This window comes from Mirounga angustirostris, unplaced genomic scaffold (assembly GCF_029215605.1).
Source record: "Mirounga angustirostris isolate CCGP_5_RB_7025 unplaced genomic scaffold, mMirAng1.0.hap1 SCAF_1, whole genome shotgun sequence".
Taxonomy (NCBI): domain Eukaryota; kingdom Metazoa; phylum Chordata; class Mammalia; order Carnivora; family Phocidae; genus Mirounga; species Mirounga angustirostris.
Genome location: NW_026991709.1, coordinates 125661629 through 125682623, shown reverse-complemented (window position 1 = coordinate 125682623; position 20995 = coordinate 125661629). Strand labels below are relative to the sequence as shown.

Genomic DNA, 20995 nt, shown 5'->3' with positions numbered 1-20995 from the left:
ATCTCTCTTCTAGCTTGTCATGGAGTCTGAGTCAAAGTATTCATTCTCTGTACTTCATTTCCTCTTATAAATAAATTAGCCTTGCTGGTAACTATGCCACAGGAATGCGAAGAGGATATCAAGACACACGGGCAGCAGGCTTGATTTTTGGGGCTCTCCTGCCAGTCCATGATCCCCATGATCCTCCCCTCCCCTCCTCAGCTGTGCTGCCCGCTGCCCTTCCCAGGAGGCTGGGCCGCACTCTGCACTCCACTACTTATTCCTTTAATATCATGCTTCCAAACTGCCCTGCGTATGAAAAACGGCAGGCATTCCATTTTATACAAAATGTGAGAAATCTTAACAAACACAGATTTCCCAGCCATGTCTCCATCCACCTTCTTCTGAAGGTGGTGTTACACAGTGTCAATGGGGGCTCAGACACGGCGCAGAACGATGGTCCATTACATGCCTCCCTCTGCACAAAAGAGCCATCGGCCCAGTGGATCCCCAAGAAAAGAGATGCTTCCTGAGGCACTTGTTGAAATCTTTTTTGCTATGTGCATTTATTGTGAAACGTAATTTTGCATCCACATTCTGACAGTAATAAAGTCTGCAGTGGAAGTCTGCATGGTGATTTGCATAAATTGACTCAAGACTCTTCTCAGGAAGAGAAATCATGAAAAGGAGTGCATGTGTGTCTTTCTAGCCTTGGCCAGGCCTTGGCCCATGGCTGGGGAAGCATTCGTAAGTGGCGGAAAGCAGCTGGGCAGGACAAGCCCTTGACAATGAAGCTGTCAGATGAGAGTATAGGGTAGTCATGCAAATTAGCATGCAAATGAGGCTGGCAAAACTAAGGCTTCAGACTGGCAAGTGGGCACTGTGGGGGAAGAAGGCAGCAGCCTCTGGAAAACATGCTGGGCAGGGTCTGTCCTCCCCAGCAGCTCAGCACTGCGCTCCGGGGGAGGGGAGGCTGACTCAGGAGGCCACAGCACAGGTACCTGGCTTCTTTCAGCCACTTCAGCCTCAAAGTCTGCACAGGCCTGGGGCCACTTTCCTCCCAGTGGAGAGTGGCCTGTGCCCATCACCACCCAATTTAAGTATTTATACCAATAGCTCTTTTTTATCTCTGGGGGTCTGAAAGGTCAACCAAACAGTATGTACCTTCTGACTTGAAATAAAGGGTTAAATTTCAGCAAAATCAGTCAATCCCTTCAAAAGCCACGCAGATGCAGACGCCTGGGGATGTGTGGCCTGACACTCCCTCAGAGGCTTCCCAGAGGGCCACGAAAGTCTCCAAGCACAAAAGCTCTCTCCTTAATTAACAGGGACAGAGATGCTCCAAGTGGTGGACTTTTGAGGGTCTAAGAGCCCTCTAAGGGTAACCTACCCAGTGAACAGGACAGACCACTGATATCTGGGGCATAGAACTGCATCATGAGTCCCTTTCACTTACAGAATGTAGCAGGTGCTGCTGGTGGACTCACCCAATACCCACTGGCCATCTCTTACTCCCTTGCTTGCCTACAGACGGTCAAAGTGACCTTCTGCTTTCCCAGCCTCTCCAGAGGCTAAGGGTGATGGGGTGACCCAATTCTGGCCAATAAGACATGGGCTGTAGTCTGCTGGGGGTGGGGGGAGGGCATTCCAGGGAAGCTCTTGCTTTCTTTTTCTGCCCTGAATGCAGAGGTGATGTCTGGGGCAGTAACAGCCAGCCTGCATGCACATGGGAACCCACACAGCGAAAGGAGGAACAGAGTGAGCGCAAGAGCCCAGGGCCTGACAGCAGGATTGTGCGGCTATGCCGCCTCATTCCCGCCGTGACTGCTTGCACCTGGGAAACCTCAACCCCTCTTCTCAAGCCACCACTAGGCAGCCTTCTGTGCTCGGGGGTGACCCCATTCCTAACTTGTATATGCTCAACGAGAGGCGGGAAGGGCAGAGGACAGGAGCAGGGGAAAGACAAGATGTCAGAGCAAGGGCAGGTGTGCCCTCAGTCCAGAACCAGAAGGAGCACGGGAGGCAGGGGGGACTGGTGGTACCCCAGGGGGTCTTCTGAGGGCAGGGTCATCTTGCCAAGCTGCCTGGCATTCAGGGGCATTTACTCCACTCTACGAGCACAATAAAATCGCTAGAGCTAAGTGAGGACCGGGGTCCGAGTTCCGAGCACAGCAGCTTCTGGCGGAGCTGCCAAACACTGCGCGGCTGTAAGCGCAGGCGTGGTGGGGAGGCCCGTGGTTGCCCGGCCGACACTCTGTTAGCGAGTTCTTGTTCGCGCCGGCTCGTCACCATCAACCCAGCTGGTGCGAGGGCTGGTGCTAGAGTCTTCAACTTTTTGTTCTGTTCTGCTTCCCTACATAGTATATCGTAATGCACATCTATGTCAATGGTACTTCTGGCCTATGATTTTCCATCATCCAGACTTTAAGACCGATGTGAGCTATGGTCGAAATACAAATTAACCACATTCTTACTGCCAAAGTTTGAGGCAACTGGTCGAGGTGATACAGGGGTTAAATCCTATCCAAATAACTTCCAGGTTAAAAGAGAATGCAATACTAAGAAAGTAGGATGCCGGTCCAGGCTCTCTGAGCTAAGTGACAGACCCGGGATCTGATCCCAAGCCTCCTCTGCACGCAGCATCATTTTGAAGGAGAAAGAAAGAGCTGAGGTAAAAGGGAATGTATGACCCCACTCTGACCACCTCTACCAGGGGCAGAAAATCCTATCCCTGCCTCCCCCAGGTGCTGGGCAGTTACCTGAACACTACATGCAGTCGCGCGGCATCTTAGATTCTGTGGAGAGAGGCCCCTCCATCTGGTCCTCCACCTCCTTTCTACACTCCAACCCACAAGACTCATCAGTTTTTAGAGCTTCGGGAATCCAGCTTCTGCGCAACCACTCGAGGGTCCGCCCCACGTAACAGTCATTTTCAAACACCTTCGCTTGGCTGTTCCATCATTCCTTCCCACTCGACTCTTCGTTTCTCTTTGTGCTGATGGCACTGATGGTCTTCCAGGGTCTCTGGACAGAAACCCAGGGCCCACTCCGGCCCCTCCCTCTTCTGCATCCCACAGACCCTCTCTGTTCACGCATCCCTTCTACTGCCCTGTAGTGTCTCTGTCCTTGGCCTAGGCCCCTCACTCACCTCCTACACAGCCCTGCATAACTGCTCAGTCACACTCCTCCCTGCCCTGCCCCACATAGCTGCATCGAGGTCGGTGTGAGCCCCGCCTGCAACCTGCCCCAGCCCAGCACTCCACATCTGGCTCCTACAAACTCTGAAATCTTTGCTCCCATCAGTGCCCATAGTAGGAACCCTCAATAGCTCTCTGTTTCCTGCCTCATGAGCCCAAGCCTCTCTGAGCTTCCAGGGCCTTCCATAGTCCCAACATCTGGGCCTGAGTATCCACAAGGCAGGGCAGGCTCAGAGCGTAGGGCCCAGGGTACTTTTAGGGGGCCGTAAAAATATTTAACTTTTAATTTCTTTTAAAATCAAGAGAGGGGCGCCTGGGTGGCTCAGACGGTTAAGTGTCTGCCTTCAGCTCAGGTCATGATCCCAGGGTCCTGGGATCGAGTTCCGCATCGGGCTCCCTGCTCCTTGGGAGCCTGCTTCTCCCTCTGCTTCTCTCTCTCTCTCTCTCTCTCTCTCTGTCTCTCATGAATAAATAAATAAAATCTTTAAAAAAAATAAAATAAATAAAAATAAAATCAAGAGAAAACTGAACATAATAATAAATAGGTAATAATGAATCTAGTCTGGATTATATGTTCTTTTAACAACAGTTGTAAAATATAATTTCATATATATATATATATATGTGTGTGTGTATATATACACACACACACATATTTAATGAAGGAAGGAGCAAAGTACCCATAAAGGCAAAAGTGTGTAAGGCCCATGAACATCAAAATGCAGCCTGCCAATAATCCAACCGAAGGCCCCTCTTACCCTCCACAGCAATAGGCAGACCCTTCCCCACCACACACACACATCATTACACTTTGGACTTCCACAAAGGCTCCTCCTTTAGCACATAATCATTCCTCCCTCCAGCAAAGCTACAGTGATATTGTCCCATGCTCCCCTCCCAGAAATTTTCTGTGCCCACTAGAACAGCCACCAATCCCTGCCTTGTCTGAAGCTCCAGATGGTGCTGAGGCCCAGGCCAGAAGGTCTGATCCCCAGTGGCATCAGACTGGGAGGTGCCATAGTGGGTTGAAGAATGTCCCACCCCAAATTCATGTCCACCTGGAGCGTCAGAATGTGACCTTATTTGGAAATAGGGTCTTGGTAGATGTAATCAGTTAAGAATCTCAAGACGAAGAATCATCCTGCATTTGGGATAGGCCCCTAAATCTAACGGGTGCTGTCCCTTTAAGAAGAGGAGAGGACACACAGAGGCCCAGAGAGGAGAAGGCCACATGAAGACGGAGGCAGAGACTGGAGCTTCGCAGCCTCACAAGGGTCTGCGACCTGTAGCTGCCGGACGCTGTGGGGGAGGCACAAGGAAGGATTTTTCTCCCAGAACCTTCAGAGGGAGTGTGGCTCCGCCACATCTTGGTTCTAGACTTATGGCTTCCAGAACAGTGAGAAATTAAATTCTGTTGTTTAAAACTACTCAGTTTGTGGTCATTTGCATGGCAGCCGCAGGAAGCAAATCCAGAGCCCAGAGGGGAGAGGAAAGCCTCGGGCAGAGCCGGCAGTGACGGTGCAGATGGCTGAGGGGGTGAGGGCTGCTCGGACAACACCCAGCCTGGGCCGGCACAGCAGGCTCAGCTGTGCTGTTCCTTTCCCACAGGCTCCGTGGGATCCCCAGAGGGACCCAGCACAGGCGAAGCCTCCCAGTCCTTCAGAAAGGGTCCTGTGCTCTCGGAGCCGCCGAGTAAGCTCCCGCAGGCCGGGGCCCTCGCCCCACGCAGCCCCTTGGGTCAGCGGTCTCCTAACTTGTGCTGTGGTGGGAGATCTAGGGACGGGCCGCTGGCTCTGGCCTTGGCTAGAAGGTCATCGCCAACACCTCAGAGATTTAAAAAACGCTACTGCCTGAGACGGCCTGTGGGTCTCTGGGTCGTCTCCCCCGTAGGTGGTGCTAATTACAGCCAAAACAGAGAGCCCTGAGGGACCTGTGAGAAACCCCGGAAGACTGCCGCTTCCAAACCCTGGCCTCTGCTCCCAGCGGCCCCCCGCAGGGGCATGAAACCTCCCGTCATGGCGCTACTGCAGGTTTCCAACGGGTGGCCCAAGGACCAGGCCTGCAGGTGTGTTTCATCGGGGCTACACAGCGGGTCAAGTCTTACCACAGTGCAGGTTCCAGAAGTTGTCTTCTACGACAACTTTTGAAGGCAGTTTTTTAGTCGGGGTTTTATACAAGAGAATTATTGCAGACGTTCATCTCACCAGGCTGTAAGTCTTGATCTTTGGCTTCTTCAGGTGAATGGCTTTAGATGGGGTGATGGGAGGGGTGGTGAGAGGCTGGTTAGCAAATGTGTCAAGAGGAGAACAAGGGGCACGTGTGTTGGAGCAGGGGCCGTGCCAGGCAGGAGGTGGCAGGGGGCCTGATCTCCTGAGGCCTGCCGGCTGACAAGGTGGCAACCCCCGGGGCCTGACAGGCAGACAGGACCCCTCCGAGGGGTGGAACAAAGAAACCCAACTCTGCATGCTCCTGGTCCTCACAAGTCCTCATGCCAGCCCCTCAGGGCCTCAGGCTTGTCCAGCCCCAGACTGAGGGAGGGCTCACACACTGCCACCCAGCATGCAGTTGAACCCCCCTGCCCTCCATGCCCCAGCTGAGGGCCTCCCACTGTCCCTCCAGACACAGAGAAGGCACTTGACAAACATCTGCTGTCAGAATGAGTGAATGAGGAACATGGAGATGAGAGCCAGAAGCATACAAAAGGATGGGAGAGAGGGAGGGATGATTCTGTCCTGGGAACTGAGTGTCTCAGTAATGGGGAGGTGGGGGGCTCTGCTGGCTGATGAAGAGGATGTTTGAGGGGGTTGGTGGGGACTGGCCAGGAACATTCCCCAGAGCCCTTGGGGATCTTGTCTACTTCCCAAGTGTCTCTGCCACCATCTTCAGAAAAACAAAATAAACAATACCATTTCCCCCTCTCTTTCTCCAGAGAGCTCATTAAAATGGACTGTGTATACACAGATTTGTATCCCTGGCCTCCCAGCCTAATTACCACTTTAAAGAGCATTGGGAAAGAAATTCTATCTGCTGCAATAACAAAGTCAAAAAAGCCCCGGGTGGGGAAGGTCCTGCTCCCCTTTGGGCTTTCTCTCCTTCTCACCAAGACATCTGGCCCCTGTGGCCTCTCGGCCTGGTGGGGTCTGCAAACCACGGCAGAGAGTGCCTCTCCAAGCCACTTCGGTACCAGCAGGCGCTTGACACCAGCCATGGCCAGGCCCTATGCTGGGCCTACGAATGCAGTGGCAGATCTGAGGGGTCCTGGCCTCAGCCAAATGCAGAACCCGTCCAAGGGGCCAGAGCACACAGGAGTTCTTGTGGAACTGGGACACTAACCAAGACCTGAGGGCAGAGTAGTAGTAGAGAGAAGAGGGAGGGCCCCACCTGCAGAGCAAACAAGTGCTCTGAGTCTTGATGAGTCAGAAGAATGTTTTACAGCAGAGAAGTGGAGAGGGAAGGTCATTCCAGCTGAGCCAAAGGTCATTCCAGCTGGAAGGTCATTCCAGCTGACACTATGAGCCAAAGTGCGGAGGTGTGACTGTTGCCCGTGTGGGGAGCAGCGAGTAGAGAGACCTGCAGGACCACAGGATGCAGGCAAGCAGTAGGCAATAGGAGAGGACAATGGAGATGGAGGTAGGAGGAGATTCTAAGAAACTCAAAGGACATGGGGAGGAGTTGAGGCCTTGATCCAAGCCCGTGAGAATCACTGGTCACTGCAAAGGCCCTGGGGCCATATCTGCTGCTACCTACAACCAAAAACAGTAGCCAGCCAAGAGTCCCATTGTTTCCAATGGGACACCTATGAGAGGCATTATAAATAACTTAGTATTTTTAAAAAATCAAATAATCAAAATAATATCTGCAAGGTCATTCATATACATACACGCACACACACAAATAAAATGCATACCCAGTTAGACTTCAGACCTGAAGTCTATTAGAACTGCAATCTCAAAGGAAGACTGATGTGGCAGAACTCCCTTATGGGGAGGCCTCGGGCCTGGCCTGGAAAGAACACAATGAAGACAGTGTGGCCAAGACACATTCTAAAGCCAGTGCCCAGGGTTGTGCAGAGAACTCAGGGCCCCCGCCCAGCGCGGCATGTTCTTACACCCTCAGCCAACTCCTCCCAAGGCCATTAGTTATCTGGTATTTCAGACACAGCAGAGGAAAAGTAGGGAATTAGAGGAGGCAGAGAGAGTGTATTTGAGGCAAAGACGAGGACTGGTCCTGAGGGAGACAGACAGACTAAAGAGCAGACACAGGACTGTAATCTGCACTGAGCTGGGCTCCACATCCTCTGTAAGTCCAGGGAAGAGAGGGACCTCTTTGCACAGCAGTCCCCAGTTTGTGCTATAAATACGTGTTCTCTGAGGACTCAGGAACAAAAGGATTCATGATCAAACACATCTGGGAGATCCTGCACACTATATCCCTCGATCAGCAAATCAAAACCATGTATCGATGTAGTAAAAGCCTTGAGAAGTCCTGCAGTAGAAAAGTCGACTGGTTTTGTTTACCAGTGTTCCCTAAATCTGTATAAGCACTGAACCTTCGTCCTACCTTTTCTTCTCGAGTAACACCAGCTAACATCTCTTGGAACTAGTATCTTACAGAACTCATTGGCTTAGAAAAATGATTATTTGTCTCTTTGTTAAGGAAGAAAATATTTTTTCCTTAAAAATAGTTGAAATGATGCAGTTTGGTGCCTTTCACAAAAAGCCATAGCTGCAGGGGAAATTCACTTCATCTGCACAACCCTCCTAACTCAGCAGTAAGGCCAGGAGAGTGCAATGTTACGAACTCCCAGGAGCTCAGGCTTTGGGCCTCCGGGAGCCACCTCTGGGCCACTGGTTGGCCCCAGACATCTCTCGAGAGCCAGGAGCCACAGAGGTCCCTCTGTTCAGCCTCCTGCCCTCGAACAGCAGTGCAAGCCCATCACAACCAGCCTCTCTGGGAAGGAAGTGCCTCAGCAACCGTGCGTGCTCACACACATGCACGCACCTGCATGTAGAAGTCCAGCAAATACAACCATGCTTGAGGAGCAAGTTCTCTTACTGCTCTGATTTTCATCTCCCTGTTTTTACATCTTGCCTATCCATTCTCCTCTACATGACGACACTCCAAGGAACCAAACACTGTGATGGTTTAGACCTGCCCAGGGGGAGCAAGAGAACAGAGACGGAAATGTGTCCTCTCTCTGTTTTTAGAATTTTCCTCTTGAAAGTGTTTCCTTTACCAGGGTTTGGATTTTCAAAAGGGCTCTGGGTCTTTACTGGGCTGGGGCCAGCGCACAGAGGGGAAGCTTTTCCGAGGCAAAAATAGATGCCCAGGGGCCCCAGCACCATCGCGCTCTCGTCCAGCATGAGCAAGCCCTGGGGAGAGGCCGGCATGGTCTCTAGGCGGCCGTCTTGGCTGCAGACACGGTGGGGGAGGCAGGGGCACCCAGGACCTCACCTGGTATGTGTTGTCGAAGCTGTCGTACATGAACCGCGTGATCAGAGACGTCTTCCCGACTGCAAAAGAAGAAGAAGAGGGGGGGTTCAGCTGGGGCAGGTACACTAGACTCCTCTAAATACGTATCATGTGAAGCAAACAGATAAGGAAACAAAAAGGCCTAGAGGAAAGGATGAAATGCAGAAATGGAAGCAGGAGGCCGACCCCCGGACAGGTACCCCAAGGTGAGGTGGCCAAGTCTCCATGGGTGGGCTGTAGGGGAGTTCTTGCCAGCACCAAGCAGGAGGCCCCCCCCCCCGGCCCCAAGAATTCTCACCACCCACACCCAGGTCTTCCTTGAACCCCAAGAGCCCAAGTGAGGCAAGAACCATATATGGAGAATCAGAGCAAGTTGGTGTAAGACAAGATGCTGCTCTCGCTTGGGCCCACGTTCACTTGGAAATACGTCCTTGCCATTGGCCACAGGCTGGGATGGAGGCATGCTCTTTTTTTCCCCATTCACTCAGCCTGGGAACTAGTAAGGAGGGTGGTTTTCCAAGGAACCATGGGGGCAGTGGAAGTAAATGGGCTATCACCTAGTGTCTCTCAAGGGCAGGACTATTTTTTGCAGTGTGTACCTGATGGTCTAGCTCCTCACAGGATGTTTAACATCCTTGGACCTTGCCAGGTAAACACTGGCACGATCCCTAGGCACTATGTCAACCCAGGACTCCCCTCCCACATTTGCAAATGCCCTCGAAGGGACAGTAATACCCCCAAACAAGAACCACTGGCATGGCTGAGAGAAACCAGGTAGGCTCTTGGGAATTCCACAAATGCTGCTAATTTCCCAAACTGCGGGGCTTGGCTGCTGACCTAACCCTGTGCAGGTCCCCTGGGGCCTGGCATTGGCGGAAATGCCTACCGCAGCATTTCTTATTATCTGGGAGGGGAGGAAGGGTGACAAAGGAACATCTGCTGGGTCAGGCCCAGCAGGGACTGCTTCTGTACACTGTCCCATCAAGTCTCTGCCATGGGCCTGGGAGGCTCGGAGGGGAGACTAGCCCAACTGGGCTTGGCTCAGAGCCCCTCCTCCTCTGGGCTGCAGGAGACAGACAACCCTGGCAGGGAAAGCAAGAGTCAGCACCTGAAGGTTCTTCATCCTGCCTCTCCCTGATTTTTGGGTGGGATGTCCACAGGCTGGGTCTGGTGGGGTGGCTGGTCACTGCCTAGGTGAAGCAGGGCAACCCAAGTTGGCTCCTCTGGGAAGGGTCCTTTGCCAGTTATGAAGACTTAGTAGTACACCATATAAGAGACAAGCAACCATCTTCCAACAGCCAACATTTCTAAGGGAAAGGCAATTGTCTCCTAGCCAGAAGGCATATCTGACAGACTGGGGCAAATTTAGATGGCCCCATCTTTGACCCAGAAGTGATTAACTGGATTCAAATCCTAGCTGGGGTGCTGTTTAGCTGTGTCATTTTGAGGTGGCCATCACTCCTCTGGACCTCAGCTTCTCATTTTAAAATGGGTATAATAACATCAAAGATTTCAAAGAGCAGTGGTTAAGAATTAAACAAGAGTGCCAGGCACATAGGAAATGCTCAAAAGTGGAAGGAGACTGCAGGTAACTGAGATATTGAGACAATTTCCAGAATTTCAGATTAAAAAAAAATACTACCACGACCACTGGCTTGACCTTGCCCATCATATGTCTCTTCATTTGGCTGTTTCTGACTTGTATCCTTTATAATCAAACTATAATCATAAGTAGAACACTTTCCAGAGTTTCTGTGAGTTGTTCTGGTAAATTACGGAAACTGAGGAGGGTCATGAGAACCTCTGAATTTGTGGCCAGTGGTCAGAAGTGTGGTGTCCTTGGGCAGCCCACTTGTGGCTGGCATCTGAATCCGGGGGCAGTCTCATCGGGGCCATGCCCTTCAACGGCGGGGGGGGGGGGGGTCTGATGCCAGCTCTGGAGGTAGTGCTGGGTCATATACCAGCTGGTGTCACAAGGCCACATTTCTATTTCAAACATCTCTGGGGTGAGCAGTGACATACCCATGATCTCTTCTAATCTAACTTGGAAACCGAAAGGTATTAATCAGTTAAGTGCTTTCCAATTGCTTTAAATCTCCCCTTAACTTTCACATGAAGGTGAGAAATGGAGGTTTCCCACACAGAAAGGCCTGGCTGCAAAGTGCTAAGGGGACCACAAAGTAAAACCTGGAGCCAGCAAGAGGCAGACAAAATCGAAGAGAACACAGCAACCTCCTTTTCTAAGAGAGAGTGGAAAGTTACCACCTACTCAGGAAGACAGGGGTCGCAGGGCCCACTAGTAATTTCCCCAGGTGGTGACACACCGCATCTCGTCTTGGAGGGGAGAGGGGCGAGCATCAGGGAACAGGACGGGGAGCAGGGAGGATGACACCAGTTCTCCTCCTGCACTGGGTTTTCCCTGGGGTAGCCGAGCAGGCAGGGAGGAGAGACCGTGGAATCACAGAAAGTAACCAGAGGAAAAGGAGGTCCGTGGAGTGACGGAGAACTTAGAAATCCCCACCAGGGGGCGCCTGGGTGGCTCAGTCATCAGGCATCTGCCTTCAGCTGGGGTCATGATCCCTGGGTCCCTGGATGGAGCCCGGCGTCGGGCTCCCTGCTGAGCGGGGAGCCTCCTGCTCCCTCTCCCACTCCCCCTGCTGTGTTCCCTCTCTCGCTGTCTCTCTCTCAAATAAAATAAAATCTTTAAAAAAAAAAATCCCCACCAGGGTGACAAGGCCAAGTCACTCCATCTCGAGACAACAGCCACTGGCAGTGGGTGAGTGCTGGCTCACAGGGTGACTGCCAGGTGGAAGAAGAAGGTCCCGAGACAAGCTGTTCACTGGGGCTGTGCAGGAGGAACTTTGAAGCGTGGAGTCCTGCCAGGATTTCCTGCGCGTTCCCACAATAACCATGGTGGGCAGCACACGCCTCCTGTATTTGCAGAGCCTGCTCTGGGCACGTGCCAGGGGTGCCAGGCACAGATTTACCTGACAGCAGTGAGCAGAATACATGAGACCCCTCCCTACTGGAAGCTTGCAGGAATTCTGCGCTTGCGGCGACCCCACGCTAAGTCCTTAACGTGGTTTAGGCCTCAACTCTGAAGCAGGTGCTCCCACCATCCCCATTTTCACACACATGGAAATGAGTTGACAGCTATTTGCCCAGGGCCAGACTGAGTGGGGCCAGGCTGGGGTGACCTCACCAGGGCACAAGCTCCTCTCCCTGACCCTCCTCAGCTCAGCATCTTGGGGCCAAATTGGGTCTCAGGATTCTTCCAGGTCCCTGCTACCACCACTATGGAGGTCATAGGATTCTGGAAATGGCCCCACCAAGCCAAGGCTCCTTTTCCTTGGGACCAGACAGAGATGGGGGGTGCTTTTCCCCAGTGGGGCCATGCTTGACCCAATCTGGAAGGTCAGAAACTGGGAAGTGAGAGGCACAAGGGGGGCTCAGCATGTGAGGGTGAGCGGGCTTGAACACCTGGGGCCCGGCACCCTACCTGAGGCCTGGACTGAATGATGGGTTCATTACTGACTTGCTGCAAAAGGGAGTAATTTCTTACTGTTGCCCCAGGCCCGTCTTTCTCATTTCTCAGAGCAGAAGCCCACCCTCTTGCCTGCCTCCGAGCTTCCCCGAGACCACCCCTACTCCGTCCACAGCTGCCGGGATAATGTGGCTCAGACCCTCCACAACTGCCCTGGGTGGAAGGTTTGGGAACCCGCAACCGGCGAGCTTGCCCCACCTCCTGGGCGTCCTATTCTCTCAGTCTCGGCGTGAAGGGGTGGCAGGACAGCGGCAGCTGTCACCTGACTGGGCACTACCACTGCGCCAAAGGCGGGGGAGGCCCGGGAGGGGCAGCGGCATCCATCGTGCATTCGACCGGCCCCTGCCGCCTCTGGGAGCCGTCCTCCCCTCGCAGCTCTATTCTCAAGGTCACCCTGTCCCGCATGCCTTCTAACAGCTGCTCCCGGACACCGCTGCAGCAACGCAGAGCTGTTCCTGAGGACAAAGATTCGGCTCCACTGGCAGGATTATATTCAATAAGCAGGCATATCGTTACTGAGCTCTTCTCTCTGCTCATGGCTCAGCGGTATCTTCTGGTAGTTTAGTCCCACATGATTAGGCAGGGAGACGCATTTTTCCTCTTTCAACCAAATGAGGGTGAGAAAAATTCATTAGTGAGCATTTGCCAGGAGTCTTTACAAAGAAGGAGACCGACTCTCTTCCTGGGCTTCTACTCAGTGCCAGACAAGAAATGTGGTTCTTAACTTAGGTTCCCTCATTGAATCCTCATCACGATCCAATGAGTTAGTTATTGCCAGCAAGGTCACAGAGCTGGTAAGCACTGGAGCTGGCGTATAAATCCAGATCTGCCACCACTGTCCACGCCCCAGGCACAACATTGTGCTGGTTTATGGAAAGGCCTGACCGGCAGCAAAGCAGGAGATCACAAAAAGCAGGGGCCCAGGTGGCGGGGCAGTCGGGAAGGCCACAAGGAGGAGGCAGGGCAGTCGCCGAGCTGTGGGAGGGTGAGGGAGAATGGGGCTTCCAGGTGGAGGTAACAGTGTGAGGAAAGGCACAGAGGCAGAGACACAAAGCTCGTGACAAGGGACAGGAGACGATAGGCCAGGGGGAGCAGTAATGTGCCCAGGAGCCATGGGGGATACACTGGGAGGTCTCCACATCTGAGTTCTGTCTCAGGGAAAATGGAACCCAACCAGTGTGTGAGGAGAAGCGTACGTGACAAACACTGTTCAAGGAAGCTCCTTGTGGCCGGTGGGTTGATTTAAACCAAAATCCACCTCTGGGGCTGGCTGTGGAGGGAAGGTAGGGAGGAAGGAAGGAAGGCAGAGAGAGGCAAGGCCAGCAGGGCAGGGAACACACCAAGGAGCATGGATTCTCTCCCAAGGGTGGCGGCAGCTTCTGAAGGGTCTTAAGTAGAGAGGTGGTGGGAACAGGTGTGGCCGTTCATAACTTCCATGATGGCCCACCAAATATTCCCCATCCCCATGTTTTTTTACAATGTGCCACTGATACTCTGTCTGGGGGGACCTGGGCGGGCCTGTGACTGTGGCAAAAATGGCACTGTGACTCTCAAGACTGGCTGAGGAAAGGCAGCACAGCCTCTGTCTGGAAGCTGGCCCTTCAGCCCAGCCGCCATGCTGTGAGGAAGCCCAAGGCAGCCTACGTGAGGGAGGACCACACGGAGACACCCGCCTGGCAAGAAATGGAGGCCCCCACCAGCAGCAGACCTGTGGGTGAGAGAGCGTTCCAATGATCCCGGGCCCTAGCCCTGGAGCCATCAGCTGATGCCCAGTGAAACAGAAACATACCTTCCCTGCCAGGATCTGTCCAAACCATACAGATTCCTGAGCAAAGTGAATATTCACATTGTCTTATGCCACTAAGTTTTCAGGTGTTTGTGATAGAGCATTACATAATCAGAGCAACAGATCTGTGCTTTAGGAGGAAAACTTACAGCACTTCAGGCAGAATGGCTTACAGGGGCCAGACTGGGGGCAGCAGTCCAGCGAGAGACAGCAGATCTCAGTGAAAGCAGAGGCAGTGGGGCTGGGGAGAAACAGAGCTAGGGAGAGCAGGACTTAGTGACTGGTTAGATGCGGAGGAGAGCCCAGGACACCTCCCTGTCACCTGGCTTTGTGACTAGCAGATGATGGAGCCATTCCTTAAGCCTAAGTAAAACTGGATGAGGAGCAAACCCCAAGTAAGTAAAATCACCTGGATTCAGGTCACCCATAAAAGTTTTTTGTTTTTTTTTTTTAATTGTCAGGCCGAAGCACAAATGCCAGCACTAAATTCAGAAAGAAAACCTTTAAAAAATTATTAGCAATAGTTTTTCAGTCTCATGAGCTGAGAATCTAAGCTTATTTTTCACTATTGTCATTATCATAAAAGAGTTATTTTCTTACCCGAGTGTGAGCTGCTGACCCAGGGGTTTTGCAAACCTGTCCAGATGAGCTCAGTCCCATACACCCTGGAAATTCTACCAGTGCAATGTGTATTGAATGCCAGTCCTTCACAATCAGCTACCAGCACCCACCTGGGCCTCACTCCACCAGCCTCCCATAGGCTCCGGTCCCCATCTCAGGGCGGGTCCCAGATAAGCAGATTTTTGTACGTTTGGGTGGCTTCTAGGTAGCTGCAGAGGCCTCTCTACCCACTCAACAAACACCCACTGGGGGCTTACTCTGTGCCAGGCCCATGCTGGGCACAGAATTCCCAGCGAGAAAGCAGGTGCATCTCTGCTCTCCCCTGCAGCCCTGCTCCAGTGAGGAGCTATTCAGGTGCAGATTCCTAAAGTGCCAAGCACCTTGGGACGGACTGTTGAGAGCCAACCAGAAGACAAGTCCACGTGGTTGGAGAACTGCAGTGGTCTCCTGAAGGAGGTGGCCATTTGGGCTGGGTCTTAACTGGTGGGGATGGGGCATCAGGTGGAACGGTGTCCCCAGGGGAGGGACTGGATGGAGCTGGTGATGTAAGGCTGAGAGGTATCCTCTGCATACAGCTGTCACCCACACTTCCGCATGGCTGCCACGTGAAGCCAAACCCTCCCAGGACCTTGGGGTCAGTGGCTATGAGGGCTCCCGGGCTTGGCTTGTGTCCAGGCCACCGGCTGACAGCTGAGTGGGCCCTGACCCCCCAGACTCTTGCTCCCTCCATGAAGGAACCCCCTCCACCCTGTCATCTCCATAGCAGGTGTGGGTGTGGTGAGGTGGAGAGATTGCTGAGAGGGCCAGAAATGGGGCAGAACATGAGGGAGAGCACAAGAAATTAGCTGGAGACTTTGTGGAAGGTCTGGCAAGACCTGGCAGAGCATGAACCGCCCACAGGGTAGCCTAGCCCTCTCGCTGAGTTAAGCCAGAACCTCGGCCCATAATCTGTTCTAGGCCACACATTCACATTTACCACCCACACTAGCTATGGGATGCTGCTGGACAGTGGGGTTCCATCTGGTTTTCCTTGGGGCCACAGAGCTAGGCCCAGAGTGGGAGGCAGGAAAGACCTGGAAGAGCCCCTGCCATTTCTAGGCCACCCTGGCAGCCTGTTCACCTCTTTGATACCTGTGTTTTTAGGAGAGCAGTCCACATGCCAGGGAAATGGTCTCTGCATCCTTGGCCCACAGCCAGGCCCAGGTTAGAGAATGTCCGTAGCTGTCAGAAGGCAGCCCTCAGACTGAAAAGGCAAATCTGCTTCACCACGGCTGAGGCCAATAACCTGTTCCTAGGTTGGGCCCAGGTGACTCAGGTATTCCATCAGCTCAGTTTCCAAACCACAAGTGGGAAAAGCTGTATGAGTGCTGGGGAGGGCCTGCCAGCTGAAGGGCTCAGTCCTTGCCCTGCAGCTAAGAAGGAAGCCAGGCCATCCTGGGCCAGTGTCCCTACTCTGCAGGGGTGTGGGGAGAGGACTGCACTGTTCCCCTGCACCCCCATGCCCACAAACTCCCCCCTTCTGGCTTGACCATGGGGTGTACAGCCCCTGAGTCCTACACTGATGAGAAGAACCAGTGAGACACCATCTACATCTGTCTGACCCTCATTTCCTTTTGTGCTGTTTTCACAAAACAGAAAAGCCTGCTTTAACCTTCCTACAAAGTTGACAAGGCTGGAGGGCTAGGGCCCACTCCACACCCACCCTGCCACCCCATGTTCAGAAAGGCAGCTCCAGACCAGGGCTTTGCCAGCCTACCTGAGCCCTGAGGGGCCAGCTGGCTCACTGTAGGCTAAATGAGGAAATGTGAAAAATCCCATTTCAAACCGTCCCCCAAAAGACTCAGACAGTAATTAAGAAAAATGCAAAGCTCTTCATTGGACACTTTAATTAAGTGTGTTAATTCCCTCTGACAGAGGATGCTCAGCCACCTGGGCCTCACTGAGGGACCCAGGGAAGACAGAACAGAGGAGGGAGAAGGGAGTGGAGGAGGGGTGGGCAGGACGGTGGTTGGGGCTGGCTTGGCCGAGGCCCTTTCTCCTCCTCCAGTTGGGAACCTGACCTGTTCCTGCCCCTCTCACTTTCCCACTGTCCTCCACCCATCCCCATCTCCTCTGTGCAAGACCAGTGATCCTAGGAAAGCCTACTCTGAGTCAGGGGCATGGGGTGTCATCCCCTCCCTTGGCCCCCCACCAACATACATCTCAGCTCTGCCATTCACTAGGCTAAGAGGTCATTATTCCAATGAGGTCGGGCTAGATGGTCTTAAAGGCCTGCTTCTACCTTGGGGCTGGTGACAAATGCTTACCAACCCTGAAATACAGCTTGAAGAAAGCACCAACATGAGCTCCTCTCCTGCTTGGCCAGAGTCCCTCCGACCCTTGGGCTTCGCCAACCTTCAAACATTTCATCCCCTTCCCACTGCCACCCCCCACTGGTCTGGAGCCCTGAGAGAGAGGGTTGTGGGCCACTGGAGCCAGGGAGGGGGCACTGGCACGGAGGGAGAGGCTGTGCTGTCCGCATGTAACCGCTGTGTACGAGAAGTGCCTGCACTTATCTGATAGCCTGGCTTAACCCCACCCTGCTTTTTTTACCTCCAAAGGGGTTATTGGTTACTTTTGAAAATAAAACTGCTTAAAATAATATCAAGATATAGTAGTTACATATCAATAACAATACTAATAGCCTCCCAATCTTTTTGAATACCCCTCTTATGTTTGAGGAGATCCAAAGCCATCCTCCCCAGCATAGGATCCTTTCTTGTAGCCATGCTATAGGCACATGACTTGGCTCTCCCATTGGACCCTCACATGAGACTCCACCAGAAATGGCCAACATGAATCTCTGGGGGCAGGGGGAGAGGCAGCCCTGATGTGGGTTTCAACATCAGCTCTTGCCAGTACCCAGCACTGGAACCGGGCCTCCTCCTAGATCAGTCCTGGTGTGACTCAGATTGCTGCTCTAGGCCTGGTTCTCTGACCCTCCCAGAGACTCTGAACTTCCCAATCACTGCTCACATTCATTGTCTGCTCTGCTCGAATCAGCTGAATAGTAAGAGCAGATGTCTCTTGCTTGCAATTGAGAATTCTGAGGGGGATATAAGGCAAAAGGCAAGTAAGCTAAAAAGAGAAGGCTGGAGCAAAGAGTTTGTTTACAGGAATATGTCTTGTAACATCTTACCCAGCCCCCGAAGTCAGAATATACCTGAGCTCCCCAGCAGGGGAGGGATGGAGAGGAAAGGGGAGGAAAGGGGAGGGAAGGGAAGGGAAGGGAAGGAAAATTTCAAAAACCAAAAAAATAAAGACAAACAAAAATCATGACCAACTGTAAGATTCATAGTATTCATGAGATAAACCAAACTAGTTGTTAATACTGAGCTTTTTATAAGAGCTGGACAACACAAAGTTCTTGAAAAAGTCTGGAAGGCAGAAATCATGTAGCCAGTTAAATTTACATGCTAATATAATCAACTAGATGAACATCACTGATGAAATGCAAGGATGCTACCAGCCCCAACACCACCTGCCCAAGTCACTGTTCACATTCATGAGTCCAAACCAGTGTTTCCTACAAATAAATGATTAAATGAAAAACCAAGGGCCCAGGACTTCAGCTTCTGGTCAAGATGGAATAACAGGGACCAGATTTATCCTCTCACTTGAAACAACCAGAAGACAGACAACATATATGAAAAACAATTTCCAAGACCCTGCAGTGAAGGACAGTAAAACCTGAGAGACACAAAACAAATGACATGAGCCCCACCACTGTCCTCAAATTGATGCTCTGAGGACATATCAGGCCAGAGCACAGGAAGGATGGAGCCAGGTGGACTACCTGAGCTGAGATAGTGCTGAGAGTCCAGAGAAAACAAGGCAGCTAGAGTTCACAGGGCAGAGTGCTGGAGAGAAGGGAGATGCACAGACAGAAAGAGAATTCCAGAACATCCTCAGTCTTCAGCTGAGGGTGGATCAGCAAATGTGTGTAAGGAAACTACTCAAGGTCGGGGAAAGGAGCACCCAAATGGATTAAAAGAAACTGCCTGGCATCTACACAGGCCTGGGAATAGTGCCTGTTCCTACCAGCCAGAGTGAAAAGTCTCATCATTTACAGTACACTGGGCTGTGCCTCAGAAGTGGGCAATAATTAGCCCCACTCTGGTGAGGACCACTCCAGTCCCAGCTAACAAATCTTAGGAATATTTATAGGAATACAAAAACTATCCAATATACACCATGGCAAAACTCACAATGTCTACCACCCAATAAAAAATTACCAGGCATGCAAAGAACACCTCAATAGTGGGCAATACTTAGTATGACTGAGCACCACTCCAGTCCCAGCTAACAAATCATGAGAATGCTTATAGGAATACAAAAACTATCCAATACATACATATCCAATACATATATTAGCATGGCAAAACTCACTGTCTAACATCCAATAAAAAAATTACCAGGCATGCAAAGAACACCTCAATAGTGGGCAATAAGTAGCCTCAGACCGAGCACCACTCCAGTCCCAGCTAACAAATTGTGAGAATGCTTATAGGAATACAAAAACTATCCAATACATATCATGGCAAAACTCACAATGTCTAACATCCAATAAAAAATTACTAGGCATGCAAAGAACCAATAAAATAGATCTCTAATAAAGAAGAAGAAAACCAATTAATCAAAACCAGGCCCAAACTGACACGTTAGAATCAGCAGATGAAGACACTAAAAAATTTTTATAACTCTATTTCACATGTTCAAAAAGTTAAATAGAGATGCAGAAGACATTTAAAAAGACACAAATCAAACTTCTAGAGGTATGAGATACAAAAATACACCAGATGGGATTAACAAGAGATTAATCCCAGATTAACTGCAGAAGAATGGATCAATGAATTTGAAGACACAGTGATATTGAAAATGAAACAAAGACAAAAAAGAATAGAAATAAATGACTGGAATCCCAGTGAACTGTGGAATGATGTCAAGTGGACTAATCTATATGTAATTAAAGTCCTCAAAGGACTGGTTGTGGGGGAGTAGTGACAGAGAAAAATATTTAAAGAAATAATTACTGAAAATATTTGAAATTTGAGGAAAACTATACACACAGATCCAAAAAGTTCAATGAATCCCAGGCAAAGGAAACATAAAAGAAACCACACCAAGGCACATCATAACCCATTTGCACAGAATTAGTGACAAAGAGAAAATCATAAAGGTAGTGAGAGAACAGACACATTAAGTATATAGAAACAAAAATAAGAAGACAGTAATTTCTCCTCAGAAACAATGCAAGCAGGAAGAAAATGGAGCAGTTATCTATAAAGTACAGAAAGAGAAAAACCTATTAACCTAAAACATTATAACTTTCAGATATATATATTATCTAACATCTGTCAAAACAAAGATGAAATAAAGATTTTTTCAAACATTCAAACACTGACAGATTTCATCACCTGCAGACCCTCACAATGAGAAATGTTAAAGGAAGTCCTCCAGGAGAAAGTGAAATGACACCAGATGGGAATGTGGAGCTACACAAAAGAACGATGAACATGAGGAATGGTTAATATGTGGTTAAATATGTAATATCTCTTTCATATTATTTAAAAATCTTTGAGGCACCTGGCAGGCTCAGTTGGTGGAACGTGCGACTGTTGATCTCGGGGTTGTGAAGTTGAGCCCCAGGTTGGGTGTAGAGATTACTTAAAATCTTTAAAAAGAATAAAAATCTTTAAAAGATCATTGACTTTGTAAACAGAAATAACTATATGTTGGATCACAGACCTAAGAAAACATGGAAGAAAAAATTTTCTGTTACCTTGTCAGAAACCACACAAACCAGAAGAAAAAAAATGAAGTGACATTTTTGAAGTACTGAAAGAAAAATACTGTCAACACAGACTTCTATACCCAGCAAAAAATCTTTTAAAAATGAAGGTGAGAAAAAGGAATCAAACGCGAAAACAATTTCTGCTAGCAGACCTATAACACAAGAAAGTAAGTTCTTTGGGCAAAGGAGCAGGATACCTGCACACTCATGCTTACATCACACATAGTACATGCACTTAAAATCTGACAGATCTGGATTTGAATCCTGACTCTGCCACTTATTTGCTGTGTGATCTTAGGTTAGTTACTATCCTCTCTAAGGCTCAGCTTCCTCATATGTACAATGTAGGCTGAAAAGCCTATGCTCATCTCTCATATTATGAATTCTATGGGAACAATGAAAAGTTAACATTCTAGGTGAAAGGCACATGGGAAGTCTTTGTACTATTCCTGCAACTTTTCTAAAGGCCTAAAATTATGTCAAAGTAAAAAGTTAAAGAAAGAAATATGGTGATTTAAAAAAAATTATGCACATACATGCACACATCCATGTCTCTCAGATTC

General features: G+C 50.5%; 1 protein-coding gene across 1 annotated transcript in view; it reads right to left on the bottom strand.

Moving 5' to 3' along the window:
• RAB6B (RAB6B, member RAS oncogene family) overlaps positions 1-20995 on the bottom strand; it is a 62774-nt gene that overhangs the window by 26090 nt on the left and 15689 nt on the right. Inside the window, exon 2 of the mRNA XM_064587498.1 lies at positions 8631-8689. Coding sequence (XP_064443568.1) covers positions 8631-8689 — 59 coding nt within the window. The remainder of the gene's footprint in view (positions 1-8630; positions 8690-20995) is intronic.